Source organism: Engystomops pustulosus, chromosome 4 (assembly GCF_040894005.1).
Source record: "Engystomops pustulosus chromosome 4, aEngPut4.maternal, whole genome shotgun sequence".
In the NCBI taxonomy this organism is placed as follows: domain Eukaryota; kingdom Metazoa; phylum Chordata; class Amphibia; order Anura; family Leptodactylidae; genus Engystomops; species Engystomops pustulosus.
The window spans coordinates 48,104,329-48,127,151 of NC_092414.1; the positions used below are offsets into that span (position 1 = coordinate 48,104,329).

General features: G+C 39.8%; 1 protein-coding gene across 5 annotated transcripts in view; it reads left to right on the forward strand.

The window, feature by feature from the left end:
* JADE2 (jade family PHD finger 2) overlaps positions 1–22,823 on the forward strand; it is a 203,656-nt gene that overhangs the window by 144,270 nt on the left and 36,563 nt on the right. For 4 of the 5 annotated variants that reach the window (XM_072145848.1, XM_072145851.1, XM_072145849.1 and 1 more), the window contains 3 exons: positions 2,982–3,068; positions 14,076–14,561; positions 17,417–17,534. In XM_072145848.1, the coding sequence (XP_072001949.1) occupies positions 2,982–3,068; positions 14,076–14,561; positions 17,417–17,534 (691 nt within the window). The remainder of the gene's footprint in view (positions 1–2,981; positions 3,069–14,075; positions 14,562–17,416; positions 17,535–22,823) is intronic. The other variant, XM_072145850.1, reaches the window with a different exon arrangement.

Sequence of the window (22,823 nt, forward strand, 5' to 3'; positions counted from 1 at the left end):
ACCTAATATGTTTGTGATTTTTACTGTTTATTATGTTGTATATCAGTTCTAGGGAAAGGGGGGTGATTTGAATTTTTAATTTTTTATTAATTTTTTTAATTTTTAAAATTTTTTTTTTCTTTTTTTTCCCACTATTTCTTAGACCATCTAGGGTACATTAACCCTAGATGGTCAGATCGCTCCTACCATATACTGCAATACTTCTGTATTGCAATATATGGCATTTTTGCAGGTCATTCATTACAATGAGCCACTGGCACTGAGAGGGTTAATAGCCGCGATCGGTGCAAGCACCGACCGCGGTTATTAGCGGTGGGGGTTTTCTGCAAAATGCAAAAACCCCCACCTTTGTGTGAAGAGGACTCAGCCCGTGAGTCCTCTTCATACACTCCTTATACCTCTGCGCCGTAGAGCTACGGCGCAGAGCGTTAAGGGGTTAAGAAGTTAGTTAACCTTTTTGGTATTTAACAGGGGTTAAAACATAATGGAGGTGGAATTTTAAAATTTGTCATTTTTTGGATAAAACTGTATATTCATTTTTGCTCAAAAATGTAAAATTCACAAAGAATTAAATGACGAAAAAAACTCCACAGAGTTTGATACCCAGTTTCTCCTGAGTATGCTGATATGCTGATTTGTTGGTAAACTGCTATATGGGCACACGATAGGACATAGATGGGAAGGAGCACCATCCAGAGTGGATTTGCATTGTCATATTTTTATATGTTTATATTTTTTGTAATGTGGACATATGAGGGCTTATTTTTTTAAGTATAAGAGCCACTTTTCCAATACATCATTTAGGGGTTTTCAACAGCTATTTGATGAGATTTTATTACGGTAACTCTTTCTTGATGAGTAAAAGAAAATCATTGATTCTGGTTTTGAGTTTTTAGCTTTTTTTTTTGTGTGCCGTACAAGAATACCATAAAGATGTGTTATCTTTATTCAGTAAGTCACCATGATTACGGCGATATCTCATTTATATAGCTTTTTTGGTGTTTAGGGTTTATTATTTTGCAGGACAAACACTACTTTTTATTGGTATCATGTTGGAGTAAATGTTGATTTTTGATAAATTTTTATCGTTTTTTTTCTTATGCGGTTGTATGTGAAAATATCGTTTTTTGTGGGTTTTTTTTTTTTTTTTACGGCGTTCAGAACCAATTTTAATTTATTGTACAGGTTGTTACCGACGTGGTGATACTCAATATGTAGTATTTTGTGGTGATTTTCCCTTTTTTATTGTGAAATTTGATTTTTATATCTGATGGTGCGTTAGGAAATCTTTATTCATTCCAAAAACACAATTTGATCCAACCTCTGATGCAACAATCCGATAAAAATGCGATGTTTATTGAAAAAATCAAGTACAGTATACAAAATAGAACAATAACATGGAAGAGATGTGCAAAGGTCTGCAGGCCAAGCCTACACTTTTCAATAAAATATCTTTATCATGGCTTAGCGTGAGATTCTGCTAGCCTGGCTTATATTCCCTTAATGAATGGTGTCACGTTATTTTAATCGGTTCCAAAGTTTGGGGAATAAACAGTGGGAAAGTATATAGTACACCACTTTTTCTAACAAACTTTATAATTAACTTATCCCACTGAATTAGACACAATGAAAAGAGAGGAAAAGAAGCCAACATTTATCATGTTTATCAATTGCTCTTGGACTTTGCAAAGGCATTTGACACTGTCCCTCATAGATGCCTGATGTGTAAAATAAGGTCTATTGTTTTAGCAGGAATCTTTTGCAATTGGATTGAAAACTGGCTGAAGGATCGTATCCAGAGAGTTGTGGTCAATGATTCCTACTTGGAATGGTCACCAGTTATGAGTGGTGTACCCCAGAGTTCTGTGCTTGGCCCACTACTATTTAATATATTTATTAATGATCTAGAGGGAGGAATTAATAGCACTGTGTCTATTTTTGCAGATTACACCAAGCTGTGTAGTGTAATACAGGTATTCCCCGGGTTACGTACAAGATAGGTTCTGTAGGTATGTTCTTAAGTTGAATTTGTATGTAAGTCGGAACTATATATTTTATAATTGTAACCCCAGACACATTTTTTTTGGTCTCTGATGACAACCCAACACTTTAAAAGTCCAATTGTCAAAGAAACAGGACTAACCATAAAGGTTAATTGCAGACACCTTTGATAACTGTTATTGTAGCCTGGGACTAAATAAAAGTAAATTACCAGAGGTCCGTTTGTAACTAGATGTTGTCTGTAAGTCGGGTGTTCTTTAGTAGGGGACCGCCTGTACAGTCTATGGAGAATGTTCATAGGCTGCATGGTCTTATGTCCTATGTATCTGGGAGAGTCCCTTGTTGAGAAGGACCTGGGGTACTAGTAGATCATAAATTGAATAACAGCATGCAATGTCAATCAGCTGCTTCTAAAGCAGCAAGATCTTGTCATGTATCAAAAGTGGCATGGACACTCGGGATAGAGATGTAATAATGCCTCTGTACACGGCATTGGTTCGGCCTCACCTGGAATATGCTGTCCATTTCTGTGCACCGGTCCCTAAAAATGATGCTCTGGAGCAGGAGAGGGTTCAATGTAGAGCCACAAAAATGATAAGAGGTATGGAGGTAAGTTTTTTCAATTAAATCAAATCAAAAGAAGAGGGGCACTGCCTCCGTCTGGAGAAATTGAGGTTTAATCACCAGAGGTGACAGGGCTTTTTTACTATGAGAACTGTCAATTTGTGCCTCAGGCGCTGTTCACAGCAGGGACAGCAGAGAGCTTCAAGAAGGGCCCAGATGCCTTTTTACACCCAAATAACATTGAAGGTTATGTTATATAGAATTGTTTCCCCTAAATCCCTTCCTCATCCAATCCCTTCCCTTCCTTGGTTGAACTTGATGGACATGTGTCTTTTTTCAACCGTATATACTATGATGCTATGATTGGAATAAACCTTTGTAAACTGTAAATGTTTTTTTCCCCACTTTGTCTGGAGCTGCTGTGCGGGATCTGGGTGGACCCGGCGACAGCCTCCCGGCCGCGATGCTGCCGGGACCGGTGGAGGCAGTGGACCCTGCGGAGTGTACGTTGGTGGAGGTTTGTCATGGGCTGGTCCTCCCGTGCAGCCAGCCCCATGTAGTATACCGCCAGCCAGCCCACAGTTTGCCAAGCACATAAAAAAAATAAACTTACATACTCCGATGCTTGGGGCAGCTCCTGATCCTCGGCGTGGCTCCACTTCTTCTCTTTGCTGTAACAGCCGGCAGAGACGCGTTCATGTAATCCGCCGACCGGCGAACAATATGACGTCATCAGCGGTGACACATTCGCATTATAGTGTGTGTCTCTGCCTACTAATGCAGCATAGAGAAGACAGAAGAGGAGCCGCCGGGAGCCGCGCCGAGCATTGGTGGGCTTCAGAGTACGTAAGTTTATTTTTTTTTTATTGGCTTGTGTGTAAGCCGAGGTGAGGTTTTTCAGCACATTTTTTGCGCTGAAAAACTCGGCTTATACACAAGTATATAATGCCACTGTGAAAGATTATTAAACATTTTGTTTTTTTCTGATTTAAAGACTATAGAGTCTGTGCAATTTCTCAGTGGGTTAGGTGTACGGAGAGATATGTACATTTGTGGATTGCATGGATTTGGCATGGTTTTTGTTTTAGTATTTTTGGTAGATTATATTCTTGTTTATGTTGTGTATTCTGTTATATATAAATCTGCTCACTTTGTGTTATTTTTAAATGCCAATTTGTGTGCAAACCTTTGCTTTGAGTTTTATGTAAAAACTTATGATTTCAATGCATTTTTGGTTTAATAATTTGTGTTTGTCACAGAGTTACATGAGAATGGTAAAGGCTGAAAGCTGGTAATCAAGGCAAATGCAATCGCCTGGTTGTCTGCTTTCAAAAATTATATGGGTTTTAGGGGTTCCTTTGTTTTTTAATCTGTTATATTGCTATATTTTGCAGGTTGTGACGGTCTTAAAATTTCTAGCTGAAAAGCAGATATTTAGTTATTCAGTTTTAGTGATATTATGATGGTTTTTCATGTGAACATATGACTATGAGGTATTGGTGAACTCTTACACATGTTTTCCTATTACATTTTGGAGATGTGAAAATAAATATTTTCTGTTTGCAGCACCAAAGTAAAATTTTATGTATTTTCTATAAAAATGTTATTCTTTGAATCAAAATTGCATGAAGACGCCTATGTCTACAAACTAAAAATGGGGCAAGTGTCTTAGAAAATGGTTTTATTTGTACAAAATTGCTCTAGCCAATAACGCGACAAAATTGCCGACGAAATGCCTGGCTTATTGACCAAATAGCTCTGCAAAGTTTGATTCCCTATTTCTCCCGAGTATGCTGAGTAAACTGGTTTATGGGCAGATGACAGGGCATAAAATGAAAGGAGCACCATTCAGAACAGATTTATAATGTCACATTGTGCACACTATACACTGTTATGTAATTTTTTTTTCCTCATTCAGGATCCCACAACACTCCTAAATTTTCTTATAAGTAACATTGTAGCAAATAAGAGTTTGCAGAGCCAAGAAGTCTCCGAACCTCCACTTGATTTTTCCCCCTCACAAACGCCAAGTCAATTTGAAGCTTGGTGGGTTCAAAAAAAAGAACCAGACAGTCGGATATCCACATCCCCGAATTTATACTCCCTTTTTGTGACAATACAGGCCGCATTGACACACAACATGTTTAAGTTCTGTGTTACTTTAACCAAAATCAACACGTTCAATGCTAAAGGTTTATTTTTTGTTATGGCGACAATTGTAATATTTTTGTCTCAAAAATACCTGTACACATATAGTTAGCATCCACTCTTTTCTATTGAAATTTTTTTTCAATTTAACCACTATCAACATTAAAGGCTTAAATAGCTCTATGAAAAGAGCTCTCTTTTGAAAACAGGCTGGTGCATTATTCCTGTGGACCACTCTCAGCGACCACTTCAGTACCAGAATCCGAATCTGTTTGACCTTTCAGGCCCATTGCCTGCTACCTGTTGTTCAAGAAAGAATCGTGAGTTGATTTGCACAACGTTGCCTCCGTCTGATCCCTGGATACGGCTGTCTACCACCATGGACTTCCCCATCCATTACCCAGGGACTTATCTTACAAACACTCAGGGGTACCCCCCAGGGAGAGACTCGTACTTCAGCCTCTCCCTCCATATTTCTGGCTCACACCGCCTTCTGGAGACCTGCCAGGCTGTAGGACAGCAGGTTATTTTGGTGGGTGGCTATGTGGACTAAGGCAGTGGATAAGGAGATCCACAAGGCGAAATGGGTGAGCTTGAGGCTCTGGTATTAGAGGAACAGTTAAATCTAGTTGGTGTAGCGGAGACATGGCTCAATGCTGCACATGATTGGGGTGTTAATATTCAAGGTTTTACACTCTTTCGCATGGCAAATTGGAGGGGAGGGGTTTTATGTCAGAAGAGACTTAAAGGACACCTGTCATCAGGTCTGTGTCACTAGTCCTGTCACTACTACCTGTTGGAGCAGCTCACAAGGATCCCATCCCAGCCTTTATATAGTTATTTCATACATTATTCATTGTAAAATCATCTATTTTTTATCATGTAAATGAGGCTGGTCACATGGTCATTGATGTCACCCCTGTTCCCCCTTTCCTCTCCTCCCCCTGCTCATGTCTGTGTGTAATGTATAGTAAAGCATGGCTAGTGTGTGTGCTGCATCTGCTGACATGCTGCATCCTCCTAATATACAGGAGAGAGGCACAGACATCAGCTACACATGAATCTGACATGTTCTGCTGTAACATGGCTGCCTGGAGCTGCTGTATCTCTCCTATACACACACATGCACACACAGGCTGCAGGGGGTGTGGCCACAAGCACCAGGAAGCACATCATTATATAGCCTCACATCATTATACAGGCTGTCAGTCATGCACTGGGGGTGTGGCTGTACCTCCCACTCATGAATAAGCTGGACAGCTTGAATATGCTAATGCTTCATTGGACATTTCACAGGTCATTTGCATACAGCTTTAGGACCTCATTGCTTAGGTTTACAGGCATGTAGAGGGACAATGAAGGGATAGAGGCAATGCTCTCTAATGGCAGTTTATGAAAATATATTTAGTTTAGGGGGGTTATTTTGCATGACGGGTTCTCTTTAAAAGCGATTGTGAATGAGACAGTGGTCTCAGAAGAGTGTGAGGAGGCTGAAACTTTGTGGGTTGAATTCAAAGCCAAGAGAGAAAATTATTTTTGGTGTAATTTATAGACCCCCTAACATCTCTGAGGAAATAGAGGGTCACCTATATAAACAGATGGAGCCTTTAACATTCCAAATATAAATTGGGGTCAGGGCTCTTCTTCATCTGTGAAGGGGAGACATTTTATCAACTTTCTGCAAAATAATTTTATGGTTCAGCTTGTAGAAGATCCCACAGGAGGTGATGCATTGTTGGACCTTGTGATTTCTAACAATGTAGAGATTGTCCAAAATGTCTGTGTCCGGGAAACCCTTGAAAACTGCGATCATAACTGTCAGTACCTGTCCAGCAACCGTGCAACCACAACCAGGCTTGATGCTAGCTGTCAGACTAGGTAAGTGGTGGCAAACTCACGCTGCGACTTCCCAGCAGGCTAAAGCCCTGCCTAAAGCAGATAAACCTCCCTGGCAAGGGCAAACCCACTATCAGGAGCCTAACTGACGGTCCCTGAGCGACCCTACAAGATGACAGGGAAGACTTATTTCATCTGGCAGCTGCTGGATGGTGGAGTGGAATACAGGTATAGGTCAGTGTTCACATTGGTACACAGAAACCGACACAAGACTGAGACAGGAAAGTGGGGTCACACTAGGAGATAAACGATACTGAGGGACAAACAAAAGATACAGACAGACAAGCCGAACTGGGTCAAAACCAAGATGGCGGCAAATGTACAGAATCGAATAGCAATAGAATGGTCGGTAAGCAAAGCAGAAGTCAATACACAGAATTGCAAGAAACACAATGGCAAGAGTACTAGATACACAGATTAGACTGAATAACCAGCAGCCAATGAAGGGCTGGGCAGAATATAAGGGAGTAATGGACACTACCTGCAGCACCGAATGGCTCAGCCGTACATCACTCAAACCGCAGCTGCATACAAAACGAGTTCAAAGACACACCCAGCTTTGCGAAGTTCAGAAATGGAGCTGTCAATCACAGACAGTTCTGGGTGTGGTTTTCTAACAAGAAACCTGAAACCTGATCCCATCAGAACAATTTACGAGTTCTGAGAATAACATAATTATTTTCCTCTTAAACTGTAAAAAGCAAAAACAGGTGGGAAAATCGAAAACATTGAATTTTAAGAAGGCTAACTTCCAGAAATTCAGGGTTGCACTACAGGATATAGACTGGGATCAGATACTGTCACATAATGATACTAATGTTAAATGGGAGGAATTCAAATCTATCCTGGGTCATTATACATGGCTTAAAGCTACAGTTAAAAAGGGCAATTAACGATAAAAAGAGGGCATTCAAAAAATATAAATCTGACGGGTCACCTGATGCTTTTGATAATTACAAAACACTCTCCAAAATCTGTAAGAAGGAAATAAATTCTGCCAAAATACAAAATGAAAAACAGGTGGCTAAAGATAGCAAAACATATCCCCAGAAGTTTTTCAAGTATATCAATGCAAAAAAAATGGGTCAGAGCAGGTTGGACCCATTTGTTCTGAAAATGGGGCATTGGAGACTGGAGACCAAGAGAAGGTGGGGGATACTAAATGGCTTTTTTAGCTCCATTTATACAATAGAAGAAAGAACTTCTGACGTGGGTGGTGCCATGCATACTGTAATATACTAGACTGGCTGAATGTAGACATGATCCAATCTAAGCTCAATAAAATCAATGTGTACAAGGTTCCTGGACCAGATGGGTTACACCCCAGAGTTCTTATTTCAGTTCTGTTATTGCTGTTCCACTGTATAAAATCTTCAGGGATTCCGTAATGTCTGGTGTGGTGCCAAGTGACTGGCGCAAGTCAAATGTTGTGCCATTATTTACAAAAGGCTCTAGAACTTTGCCAGGCAATTACAGGCCTGTAAGCTTAACTTCCATTGTAGGGGAAAATATAGAAAGGGTTAGTAAAAGACTATATACTGGATTATGTGACTACTAGGAATGGTCACCAGTTATAAGTGCGACTTCCCAGGGTTCTGTGCTTGGCCCACTACTATTTAATATTTAATACAATCTGTGGAGGATGTTCATAGGCTGCAAGGTGACTTGGACAAACTGAGTGTTTGGTCATCCACTTGGTAAATGAGGTTTAAGGGGAACCTACCACCACAAATCTACCTATAAAGGTAGATCGCATGGTAGGTGGATCAATAGGACGTGAGGATAGCCCTTTTAAGGGCTAATCCTCACATCCCCGCTCTGATAACTTCTATTAGCTTTATATGCAAATTTTGTTATGCGGCTACTGGGCGGGGAGTAGCCGCAGCTGAGGCTACACGGCGCGGCTACTCCACGCCCCAGTAGCCACTTTGTCCCTCCTACCCCAAATTTTACTAGGAGCTGCCCTCCCTCGCCAGACAAACCCGCCGTCTGCGCATATGGAGAACAGTGGGCCCACACCTGTGCAGCTCTGGCTTCGGAGCACTGGTCACACAGGCGCGGGCCTGCTGTTCTGCGCATGTGCAGACGGCAGGTTCGCCGGACGAGGGCGCGCAGCTACGAGGAGCTGTGCGCCGGAAATTTGGGGTAGGAGGAACAAAGTGGCTACTGGGGCGTGGAGTAGCCGTGCCGTGTAGCCTCAGCTGCGGCTACTCCACGCCCCAAAATTTGCATATAAAGCTAATAGAAGTTATCAAAAAGTGCGGGACGTTAGAATTAGCCCTTAAAAGGGCTATCCTCACGTCCTATTGATCCACCTACCACCAGATCTACCTTTACAGGTAGATTTGTGGTGGTAGGTTCCCTTTAATGTGGATAAATGTAAGGTTATGCATCTGGGGGCTAATAATCCACAGGCAACATATGTCCTTGGGTGAGTAAATCAGGGAGAGTCCCTTGTTGAGGAGGACCTGGGGGTACTAGTAGATCATAAATAAATAACAGCATGCAATGTCAATCAGCTGCTTCTAAAGCCAGCAAGATCTTGTCATGTATCAAAAGTGGTATGGACTCTTGGGATAGGGATGTTATATTACCACTGTACAAGGCATTGGTTCGGCCTCGCCTGGATTATGCTGTCCAGTTCTGGGCTTCGATCCATAAAAAGCATGCCCTGGAGCTGGAGAGGGTTCAACGTAGAAGGAAGGCAGAATCCGGCGAGAAGAGGAGCCAGGAGCCTCGGAGCACTCGTCGGACCATGGGGCAGCGGCAGTAGGGATCGGATCCCCCGGTAAGCAGACCAGGGGGGTCCGATCCACATGGGACACGCTTACACGCCGATGTCCCAAAATCTTCTTCTGACACGCCGCCGTAGAAAGGCGTTGCGTCAGAAGAAGTACCCTTAATGACCGCTGTAAAAAGCCAGTCATTAAGGAGTTATTAAGGCAGTCATTAAGGAGTTAATCACCAGAGGCAACAGGGCTTTTTTACTATGAGAACTGTCAATCTGTGCAATAGTCTGCCTCAGGTGCTGATTACAGCAGGGACAGCAGAGAGCTTTAACAAGGGTCTAAATACCTTTTTACACCAAAATAAAATTCATGGTTATGTTATATAAAATTGTTTCCCATAAATCTCTTCCTCATCCATTCCCTTCCTTCCTTGGTTGAATTTGATGGACATGTGTCTTTTTTCAATCGTATAAACTATGATGATACTATGATACCAAACACCGTGATGTCACCGTGCCCTAGGCTGCAATCACCAGCCACTCCGGTATTCTGGGCCCCGGCTGTCTCCATTTTATTTAATATAAACAATCATAAGATTTTCTCTTTCTGCATATACAGTATGCTCTATGACACATTGCAGCGGAGACATGCTGCTCTCCAATAACGCATTGGATTTACATGAGAAAAACCCCAGTGGGCAAGTAACCTAAGATAAATCGCCCAAATCGACTGAACTGAAATCTACCATAAAAATCAAGCATGATAAACCAGGGACATTTGCTCATACATCCAGGCATTGTGACTGTGGTAATTTTCTTATATTTGGTATACATGGCCTCCTTTCTTTTAATGCAAATTTTAAAATGATGCTAAGAAACCTTAAGGGGTTCTCGGGTGACAAAGATTGACCTCACTATATTGACCTCTCTAGATTGACCTCTCCCCACACTTATCATTTCACTAATTCAGTGTCATTAAATCTATCCCCCTTTCATGAAATCAAAGTAATTTCTGAGCACTGCCAGCTCCTGCTACAATTACAGTTTCCAAATAAACGACCTGTATACTTTCTCTGCACTCCAGTTGGGCATGTGCAGTTAGCTCCTTGTTCCCTGCTGTGGGGGTGTGGCTGCACATTCCTCTGTATGAAGAAACTATGCTGACCAGGGGGATTGTGGGAAATGATCTTTTAGCATAATGGGGCAGCCATCTTGGAGTGATGCAGCTGCAGCAGTGAGTTGTGAAGTGACAAGTGAAGGATAAGAAAGTATATAGCCCAGGGTGGTGAGGTAAGGGTGTGTGGCTATAATAAATGCAAAAGAACTGGTCAGTTAAAAAAAAATGTACATATAGTGACCGGAGAACCCCTTTAAGGACTCCCTTTAAGTCGCTCCATGCTGCAGATTCACAGGCTGTTTTGGGATGCAAAGAACACCTCTTTCCCGCCGTCACGGGCTGCTGGGAAATTCCCTCCAGGGAATGGCTGGGGTTATCCCGGCTCTGTGTCCCGCCTAGTACATGCTTTCAAAGCCAGAACTTGCGGTACTGAATGTCTTATACAGACATCGGGCAGGGAATCCTTTTGAGAGATCTGTTGGGTTAGAGCAGAGCAGGGACCACGTCATCAGTGAGATATCACCATCTGTCCATATATGATGTCTACATCTCCAAGGCTTCCCCAGAGCAGACATCGGCCAGGGAATGCTTTTTAGAGATGTGTCGGGTTAGCGGCAGAGCAGGGACCACGTTATCAGGGAGGCTTCCCCTTCCGTCCATATATAGAGCCTCCACACTCCACCTGCCTTTGAGACACAGAGCCTCTATCCACTAGGCCAGTGATGGCAAACCTTTTAGACACCGAGTGCCCAAACTACAACCAAAACCCCCATATTTTTCATAAAGTGCCAATGTGACAATTTAAGCATTAACTTCTAACTCCCTGCTCTTTCACAGGTTCAAATTGTATAGGCACCTGGAGGACACCAATACAGTAGAAAGAAGGAGAAGAAGTTTGGATTATCATTGTAGCTTCCGTCTAGGGTTCTGGGCTGCCTGGGACTGCCAGAGGCCTTGAGTCCTGTATGGCAAACTGTACCCTGGGGTGATGGCAAGAGTGCCCATGTAGAAGGCACAGAGTGCCACCTCTGGCATCCGTGCCATAGGTTCGCCACCACTGCACTAGGCTAAGGGCTTTGTGGCTGTCTAGAAGTGGATTTTTTGTAACTAAAGAGCTTTACTGTTACACTGTGACACAGACTTAATGCACTGGTATATTGAGATGGATTTTCTCTGAGATTATTATTGTAATTATTAAAACAATTATTATTTTTATTACTGTTAAGTATTATTATGGAGACGATTATTATTATTATTATTAATAATCGTCTCCATAGTAATAATAATAAAGATAATAATAATGGTCTCAATAATTATAATAATCTGAGAAGATTTATCTCTATATACCAGTGCATGGAGCCTGTGTCACAGTCTAGCTACGCGTGCCGCCATTTTGTCCCTGAAACTTTCTTTGTTGTGAGATTACATCAGGAGGGATTAAGTGGCGAGGGAGCAGCGAGGGAAGTGCAGACACAACACCTAGGAGCTCTTCAGTATCATTAGCATAATTTAAGAGTTATAATTTAATAATTTTTAGAAGAAAGATGGATAACAAATATAAGAAGCTTTCCACAATCATGATCTATGAGTAAATGTCCCTGGTTTATCATCAATTTTGATGGTAGATTTCCTTTAGCCCTTTTTCGTTTTTGTGTTTTCATTTTTCACTCCCCACCTTCAAAAATCTGTAGCGTTTTTATTTTTCCATGTACAGAGCTGTGTGACGGCTTATTTTCTGCATAACAAATTACTCTTCAAAATGTTGGTATTTAATATTCCATGCCGTGTACTTGTAAGCGGGAAAAAATTCCAAATGCAATGAAATTGGTAAAAAAAAATGCATTTGTGCCATATTCTTGTGGGCTTGGTTTTACGGCTTTCACTTCACACGCCGAATGACAGGTCTACTTTATTCTTTGGGTCGGTAGGATTACGGGGATAACAAATTTATATAGATTTTATAATGTTTTCCTACCTTTAAAAAAATTAAAACCTCCTGTACAAAAATTTTTTGCAGGATTTTGCCATCTTCTGGGGCTAATAACTTTTTTATACTTTGGTGTATGGAGCTGTGGGTGGTTAGGTGGGTCGTTTTTGCGGATTTTGATGAAGTTTAAAATGTTATCATTTTTAGGACTTTTTTATTTTTTTTAAACTGGCAAAAAAGTGTCATTTTCGACTTTGGGCGCGATTTTCCGTTACGGGGTTAAACGCACTGAAAAACCGTTATCATATTTTGATAGATTGGGCATTTTTGGATGCGGCATTTTCGGATGCGCCCTAATGTGTTTATGATTTTTACTGTTTATTTATATCAGTTCTAGGGAAAGGGGGGTGATTTGAGTTTTTAGGTTCTTTTATTATATATTTTTTTTAAACTTTTTTTTAAATATATTTTTTACTATATTTCAGACTCCCAAGGGTACATTAACCCTAGGTTGTAAGATCCTACTACAGTATGGCAGTATATGGGGATTTTACTCCTCATACATTACAATGTGCTGATAGCACATTGTAATGAATGAGTTAAAACGAAGCAACCTCGGGTCCTCAGAAAGATGGCAGCTTTGCTGGTGTGAGCCCTCTCCATGTACCAGGAACCGGCATTTGACGTAATACTACGTCACATGTCGGTAAGGGGTTAAATTGGGAAACTGCTCCTAAAGTACTATCAATAGTAATTCCGAAGCAGTTGAAAAGAAGTTTGAAAAAAGGGTGAGCTTCTGCTACTGTATATGGGATCCTGCCCAAGATTAAATTTTTGCAAACAGCGGTGACAGGTTCCCTTTTAGGTCAGGGTCACAAGTGATGTTTTTCATTTACAAACATGCAAGGGCAGGCTTGGCCCAATCGCATCTGTGTTTCCAGTAAAACACAATGATCGCAGTTGCGATGTGTGGACTCACCATTATGAATTGATACAGAAAGTATATTGGAAAATTGTAAAACTTTTTGTACAAACAGTTAAATTTATGGTGTTAGCTGAAGCGGGACAACCCAATAATGCTTTGGCAGTCTTTTTTTCAGTGTGAGGAGATTAGATTTTCCTAATTACCTGTTAACAAAACACAATGATAATGCAGCACGTTAAGATTGTTAACACCATGTAAACAAAGCAAACAAAACATGAATGTTAACACATGCATTAACAACACAACTGAACATAGCTTCAAGAAGAGTCTAGATGCCTTTTTACATCTAAATAACATTGACGGTTATGTTATATAGAACTGTTCCTCTAAATCCCTTTCTCATCCAATCCCTTCCCTTCTTTGGTTGAACTTGATGGACATGTCTATTTAAAACATATGAACTATGTAACTATATAACATGTTAACTTTTCATATAACTTAGCTAAATCTGCTATTATTACAATTAGCTAATAGCCTGTAATTTAGAAGAAATCTGCATATGGTCACTACTGTCAGCCAAGCCTCTCAAACAAGCCTTGCTTGCAATGTGATTGAGTCTCATAGTTGAAGCTTACCTCAAGTTTAAGCACTACAGATAATAATGTATACTTTATCAGAATAAGAATTTTGCATGTATATGTACTCTTAAGTAAATTCAATATAAGGCACATTTTAATTTTGGGGTAACATATATGTGTTTCATTTCTAGTGTTCCACGCCATCCTGCGTTACTGCATTTCATGTTACCTGCGCCTTTGATCACAACCTAGAGATGCACACTACATTGGCAGAGAATGATGAGGTCAAGTTCAAGTCCTTTTGCCTGGAGCACAGCAAAGGACATACAAAACCAGAGGGTCAGTACAGCCAAAGACCATCCTCATCTGTTGCCTCAGATGCCACCCAGCTGCAAAACGATCTTGAAAAGGTCACCATTAGGAAACAGAAGCTTCAGCAACTGGAGGAGGATTTCTATGAACTTGTCAAGTCAGAGGATGTTGCAGAGAATCTTGATGTGAATAAAAATATGGTTGACTTTATTTATCAGTACTGGAAACTTAAGAGAAAGACAAACTTTAACAAGCCACTGTTAAGTCCTAAAAGAGATGAAGTTGATGATTTAGCTCAGCAAGAGCAAGATGTACTGTATAGGAGATTAAAACTATTTACACATCTAAGACAGGATTTGGAAAGGGTAAGTTGATTATATTCAACTGTATTCAGGTGTCTACAACCTTTTTTAACAGCAGAATATTTTAGATACTTTATCAAGATAACATAGTATAGACTAGATTGAATAAAGACACATGTTGCAATCATCTCATCTTTACTGTGCAAATGTTTTAGCATATGTTTTTTTTATGATAGAGTTAAAAGATGATATGGATTTAGACATGCAAACTACCAGCACGCTTAACAAAAAATAAACTACACATACTTGCCTATGCACCTCTTCATTCCGATTCCAGCGTTCTTCTTTAACCGGTTAAGGACCGGGCCCTTTCCTGTTTTTTCACGTCCATTTTTCACTCCCCACCTTCAAAAATCTATAACTTTTTTATTTTTACATGTAAAGAGCTGTGTGACGGCTTGTTTTCTGCATAACAAATTGCACTTCATAGTGATGGTATTAAATATTCCATGCCGTGTACTCGGAAGCAGGAAAAAAATTCCAAATGTAGTGAAAATGGTGAAAAACCGCATTTGCGCCATTTTCTTGTGGGCTTGGATATTACGTCTTTCACTAAGCGCCCCAAATGACATGTCTACTTTATTCTTTGGGTCGGTATGATTAAGGGGATACCAAATTTGTATAGGTTTTATAAAGTTTTCATACATTCACAAAAATTAAAACCTCCTGTACAAAAATTATTTTTTTGATTTTGCCAACTTCTGGCGCTAATAACTTTTTTATACTTTGGTGTATGGAGCTGTGGGTAGTGTAATTTTTTGCAAAATTTGATAATATTTTCAATTATATCATTTTTAGGACTGTACGATCTTTTGATCACTTTTCATAGATTTTTTTACACTTTTCAAAATGGCAAAAAAGTGCCATTTTCGACTTTGGGCGCTATTTTCCGTTACAGGGTTAAACGCATTGAAAAACCGTTATCATATTTTGATAGATCGGGCATTTTCGGACGCGTCGATACCTAATGTGTTTATGATTTTTACTGTTTATTTATATTTATGTCAGTTCTAGGGAAAGGGGGTTATGTGAAATTTTAGGGGTTTTTTATTATAATTTTTTTTTTTTAACTTTTTTTTATTTTTATTTTTACTATTTTTCAGACTCCCTAGGGTACTTTAACCCTAGATTGCCTGATCGATCCTATCATATACTGCCATACTACAGTATGGCAGTATATGGGGATTTTCCTCCTCATTCATTACAATGTGCTATCAGCACATTGTAATGAAGGGGTTAAAACGAAATAGCCTCGGATCTTCGAAAGACCCGAGGCTACCATGGAGACGGATCGCCGCTCCCCGATGACGTCACGGGGAGCGGTGAACCCAGGTAAGATGGCGGCGCCCAAGCGCCGCTATCTTTTTGAGGCTGCCAGCAGCTTTGCCGGCAGCCATCGCAGTGATAACACCCGCGATCGGTGCTAGCACCGATCGCGGGTTTTACCGGTAAGCCTTTGCTGCAATATGCAGCAAAGACTTACCGGCTATGGAGAGGGCTCAGCCCGTGAGCCCTCTCCATGCAGCGTGACCCGACCGCCGCCGTGAATACATGGCGGGCAGTCGCGAACTGGTTAATCTTGACATGCTAAGATCGCCTGTAAAAAAGACTTATAATTAGCAGGCTGGAGAGCAGGGGCAAGATATCCCGCACTCAGAACTGCTAATTGTTCATACCTAGCACACCTCTCTCCTCAATGCTGGAAGAGGGAGATGACATCACATAAGGGGCATGAATTCTCCCAGCAAGGGAGATGGAGATGACATTATGTAAGAGGCATGAATAATTAGCAGCCCGGAGCACTGGACATCTTTTCCCCACGCTCCCACCTGCTAATTATGTCTTTTTTCCAGGTGATTCCGGCATGTCAAGAATAAAGAAAACACCGCCAGGATCGGGATGAAGAGGATTGTAGGTGCTTTATGTGCGATTTGTTTTTTGTTAAATGTACTGGTAGATTTCCTTTAAATCATTTCTGAGATGCAGCAATTATGAAATAATTATTTTATTATTGTTGGCAGATGGAATCAAACCCCATGCGTATCTCAACGATCTGGTGCTGCAGCCTGTGATGTTCAGCTATTCACCATTAAATCTTTATTAAAGGACATCTACTAACAGTTTACTGCCAACCGCCTCAGGGAGCCTCGTATATCAATTTATGTACTCACCCCTTTGCATTAGCGGTTCTGTCACCTGCTCTATGCACTGTGGTGGGGCAGGACTAGCACAAGTGGGGGAGTGCATAAATTAAAATACGAGGCTCCCTGAGGCACATCTACTGATGGTAGATGTCCTTTAAATTGAAACTCACAGGCCTTATTGGTCGCAAGCAACAAGTCAGCACTACAAGACAAGTGAAATAGGGCTTTAGAAGTTTTCTTTTGTATTTTAAATCATGGACAACCACCTTATTTCAATATACTTTTAAATTGGTTCCAAAATTTATCTTCAGGTTATACAGAGACGCAGCACAAGAGGGTATAGCAGTTGAGGTGTGTATTATTATGATTTGCAGCAGCTGAGGTGTGTATTATGATGTTTTGTAGTAGCTGAGGTGTTCATTATGACTTTTTGGGGAACACCCCAGCAGCTCAGGTGTGGAGTTATGGTGTTCCACTGCAGCTGTCATGTGCATTATGATGTTCTGAAGCAGCTGAAGTGTATGATAAGGTTTTGCCAAAGCTGGTGGTTGTATAGGGGTTCTGTAGCAGATAAGCTCTTTATTAGTTGCTGCAGCAGTTATTTAATGGGGCGAAGAGCACATTTTGAGGTTCGCCTGTTGGCCAAATTACCTAGAAACCGCCCTGAACTTTGTCATTTAATAGGGTGCAACTTTTCAAAATTTTTGTCTACAGGTTAGGAACTTATGTTACATGATTACCAGGCGTGAAAAGATGAAACACTCCATATGCAAACTTGAGGAGCAAATTTTCCAGCTGCAGACAAAACTCATTGAGAAAGATCTTCACCATGGTAAGAAAGAGACGACCAAATCAGAAAGTTATGTAGCATTTTGTTTGCTATACCTTCAAAATTGAATAAATGTTTTGAAATGCTCTACTGTTTGCCTGTGGTAATTAAAGCTAACCTGTCACCAGAAATGTGATCATTAGCTGTTGACAAGTTCCAATAGCCTATGCTAAAAATCACATTTCTGGTGGCAAACTCCCTTTAAAGGAAATCTACCTTCAAAATCTAAAATGAATAAACCAGGGACACTTACAAATGCATCAAGGCACTGTGACTGCGGTAATCTTGTTATATTTGTTATCCGTGTTCTAAAATACACTTTTAAAATTATGCTAATGAGCCTGAAAGGCTACTGGGGTGGTTGCCAAAGCCCCTCTGTGTTACATATTCCCAGGCTGTTACAGTGTGAAATAAGCACCTTCCCCTCCCACTTTGTACTTAAAGGGGTTTTAGGAGTTAGCAGAGCTGACAATGTCATTGTGTTTTATATCCATCTCATGGATCTTTTCATCTTTTATCGTAGATTTTTCTCATCTCTCTTTTTCTATGTGTCAGATGCTAGTAGAATGTTCAGAAGGTAAATACATGTGTAGATAAACCTTGAACTATAATGATATAAGCACATTGTCAGCACAGAGCATCTCATAGCACAGAGGAACCAGGAAGTGTCTTAGAGATTCCCCGCCCACACTCTTGAATTTTACAATCACTATCACTGGGTCATAGGAGCTAAATTGTAAAGTAAGGCGTTAAAAATCATCTTTATTGTGCAAAACTCACTAGGGGATACAAATTTGAGAACTTCCTTTCATGGGCCAAACCCTTTTCATATTAGGAAATTCAGTTTTAATTTTCCTGCCTACGCCCTATTTTTAGAATATGTAGACTATGAAAGGGGACTACACTTCCCTATCAAAAAGTGATTGTGTGAGCTATCTATACACCTCTATTGGCATGTACCTAAAGCGACCAAGTGGACTTGATAGTATTAACAATATGCATATGTATTACCCATTAGAGGTATACAGTATCTACCATAATTGTGGCTATATGAGACGAGATAGATATCTGAGCAACCTATTTAAGCAATAAATATGCATAATGAAAAAATAATATATGTACACAAAAAATATATATAATAGTAATTAAATAGGAAAAAGACATTACCTAATACCATAATATATGATGCAAATGTGAAAAAACTAAAAACTGCAGCATCCTGTGACCACATGAAAAAATGAAATAAATACATAAAAGATGTATTAATATATATACAGAAAAATGTTATCTACATATATGCAAATACCATATAAGAGATATGTCCGCATATGTATTTAATAATCAATAAATAAGAACCATACTCCTCCAAAAGTTATTATATGTGCAAAAAATGTGAAATAAATAAATTCATAAAATTTCACTTCATATAATCATCCATACCCATGGGCCCATGGACACCCATACATATTAGATAATGCAAAATCATTTTTTACAAAAAATTCATGATTATGTCCTGAAGGGTAGTCAAAGGGGGCCATGAAGTACATTATGAATAATAAGGTGTTCGTAAATAGCCAAACTGCAGATGGACGATTCCGGATATGTTGAACAAGGTTGTATAATGTAATAAATGCATAAAAATGAGCGGGTTACAAAAAGGCAAACCAAATAGGTTTCAATACATGTCTGAAGAAATAGAAAATGAATATATAAATATGTATTATTTATATGTGAATGTATAAAGTGCTATAGCGTGTGTAAAAATTAATAATAAAAGGTGTGAGTGAAAAATAGAGGAAAGAAGAAGAGAAGACCAAGCAGACAGAATGGAGGGGAAAAGGAAAAAAGGGGGAGAAAAAAGCATGTGTAATGTGTGAATGTGAAAAAAGAAATGCAACGTGAGAGCTGACAAACCAAACAGTGGATAGAAAAAAAAGAGGAAAAAAAGCAGAAGAAAGAAAAACATGAATAAAGAAAAGGCGGAAGCCGAAAAGGAAGTGTGGCAAAGAGCAAATAAGATAAAGGGGCGAAAAAGTAATAAATACAATGAGAAAGAAAAGGATGGGGGGGAGGGGTGGAAATGAAAAAATTAAAATAAGATAAACAAAAATTTGAGTAAGGGGCCACAGGCAATGCAAACTTAGGAGTGACCCAACATAAATAGTGAAAAAAGTAAAAAAAGAGAAATATCCGAAATACATACTGTACCTTATTGTTAAAACACAGAGAATAACATATCCTCATTAATTCCATGCGGTGCCTGTGATGCCAGATCAAATATCCATTTGGCTTCCAGACATAGCAATGTTGGATTAAACCTTCTCTGGTGAGTATGGAAATGTTTCACCACTATGGACAATTTTTTTCCATTTGCAAAGTCTTGTTCGGCATCATAAATTGTGGAGATATGCTTCTGGACCAGAGGGGGTAGTTTTTCAGATTTTCTGGATTTTGAAAACTTCCTCCTCTTAGAGTTAACAGACAAACCGTGCAATGTCCACATGGGTTAGAACCCAACACGTCCAAATGTCTGAGTGGGTCGCTGGAAATGACTTCTTGTCAGCAAGTTCCGCAGATTCTTAGGTGCGTCTGGCAATCATCCTTGGCTTCGTAGGGTATTTGTAGTCTTGGATCACTCTTCAAAATTCCCCAATTCTTATGCAGTAATTTGTAAATATCAGACAATTGGTTATGGTCAGCAGGGTTTCCCGTCAGAAACCTTATGCTTTGAAGTAAAGGTATCTCTTCTGGACAATACATTCAGTTTGGCCAAAAATTACTTAATCACCATGGATTAAATGAAGAAAAGCTCTTCAAAGTATGCTTTCAATTCAATTTCTCCGGAGTATGCTGTCAACCCATATGTGGGGGTAAACTACTGTGCAGCCACATAAAAGGGCATATAAGAATAGGAAGGCCATTCAAATCAGCTTTGCATCGTCACATTATACAGGCAATAGGATGTGTAATTTTTTTTTGTATTGTTGATAAGTGAGGGCTTATTTTTTTGCAGGGTGAAATGCACTTTTCCTTCCCGACATTTGACGTAATAGTACTGCATGGCTGGAGGTGTGTTCCCCTATTTTGCAGTACTATTACGTCAAGCTTCTGGCACTGGCTCACAAGTGAATCGGACTCACACCCCCCCTTCTTCCCAGGCGCTTCCGCTGCTCGGGTGGCAGTCTCGGGTTACGTGGTCTTCTCTGGGAGTCGGTTCCTGTCTTCTTGCATGCCGCTCAGTGTGTTACATAACACAGTGTAATACAATGTGTTATGTGAATAAGAGCTCAAACACGTGATCAAAGCATTGCCGACCTGTTAAAAAATGTAAAAAGTTTAAAACACTTTCTTCAGTTTTTGTAAGAAAAAGAATTAATGAACCCCTTAATGATCTGGCCCTTTTTTGTTTTTTCATTTCCATTTTTCACTCCCCATCTTCAAAATCTATAACTTTTTAACTTTTACACGTAAAAAGCTCTGTGACGACTTGTTTTCTGCGTAACAAATTGCAATTCATGGTGATGGTATTTAATATTCCCTGCCGTGTACTTATAAGCAGGGGAAAAAATTCTTGTTTTCTTGTGGGCTTGGATTTTACAGCTTTCACTGTGCGGCCCCAAATGACATGTCTAATTTATTCTTTGGGTCGGTGCAATCACAGGGATAACAAATTTGTATAGGTTTAATAATGCTTTCATACATTTGCAAAAACTAAAACCTCATGTACGAAAACATTTTTTTTATTTTGCCATCTTCTGGCACTAAGAACTTTTTCATGTTTCAGTGTACGGAGCTGTGGGTCGAGTCATTTTGTGCGACTTTTGATGATGTTTTCAGTGCTACCATTTTTAGGACTATGCAACCTTTTGATCCCTTTTTATAGAATTTTTTATTTTTCAAAATGGCAAAAAATGCCAGGGTTAAATACAGTGAAAAAAGGTTATTATATTTTGATAGATCTGCCATTTTCGCGGCGATACCGAAAGGTTTTTTTAAAACAGTTTTTTTTATTTTTACTATTTTTCAGACCGCCTAGGGTACTTTAACCCTGGGTTGTCTGATTAATCCTACCATGTACTGCCATACTACAGTATTGCAGTATATGGGGATTTTCCACCTCATTCATTAAAATGTGCAAATCATACATTGTAATGAATGGGTTAAAACGAGACAGCCTCGGATCTTCGGAAGAGACACATTATACACTGACAATGTGTTCATTTTATAAAAAACACATTCATTTAGCCAAAAAAAAAAATTAATTTAAAAATTGCATCCGATATTGATTTAACCTTTGTAAAACAATTAAAGGGTTAACAAACTTCCTAATTAAAGGGTTAACAAACTTCCTAAAAGTTGTTTTACGTACATTGAGGGGTGTAGTTTCTATCATGGGGTAACTTATGGGGTTTAACTTTTATTTAGGCCTCTCAAAAGTACTTGAAACCTGAGCAGGTGTCCCTCAAAAGCATGATTTTGGGTTTTTATGAAAATGTTAAAAATAGCACCTAAAGTTCAAAGCCCCGTAACATCCTATAAAAATGAGAGGATGCATAAAAAACAATGTCCACTTGAAGAAGACATTCAGTGAATGTTAGTTATTGTTTTGTTGCTGTTATGACTATGTGTGGAAAAAGTAGGCAGACGCCGTGCCTTATTGAATCACATATGAATCATTGATCGCTCTTGATATACTATAACCCCTGAGGAAGCTGTGATGGAACAGCTTTGCTCGTGGGGCTAGAACCTCCATCAGCTACATGGAATATTTTGATATGCATCCAAGCTACATATAATTTTTTGATGTGTCTACTACTTGAGGGCTTATTTGATGATGTATTTTGCTTGATATTTGCACATTTACTTGCACTTTACCAGTCCATGTTTATAAATAGCACTATTAGGTGGCAGCTGATATGAGCTCACACTATTTTTTTGTAGTCAGTGGAGAGATATCACACACATTGAGTGTTTTTAAGTGTGTTTTAGTGTACCGTATTTACTCGAGTATAAGCCGACCCCCCTAATTTTACCACCAAAAACTGGGAAAACCCATTTACTTGAGTATAAGCCGAAGGTGGGAAATGCATTGATCACAGACCCTCCCAGTATGTAGCCAGCAAGCCCCCAGTAGTATATAGCCAGCCCCATATAGTATACAGCCAGCCTGCCCCCTGTAGTATACAGCCAGCCCAGCCTGCCCCTGTAGTAAATAGCCAACCCAACCTGCCCCCAGTAGTATATAGCCAGCCCAGCCTGCCCCCTGTGGTATACAGCCAGCCCAGCCTGCCC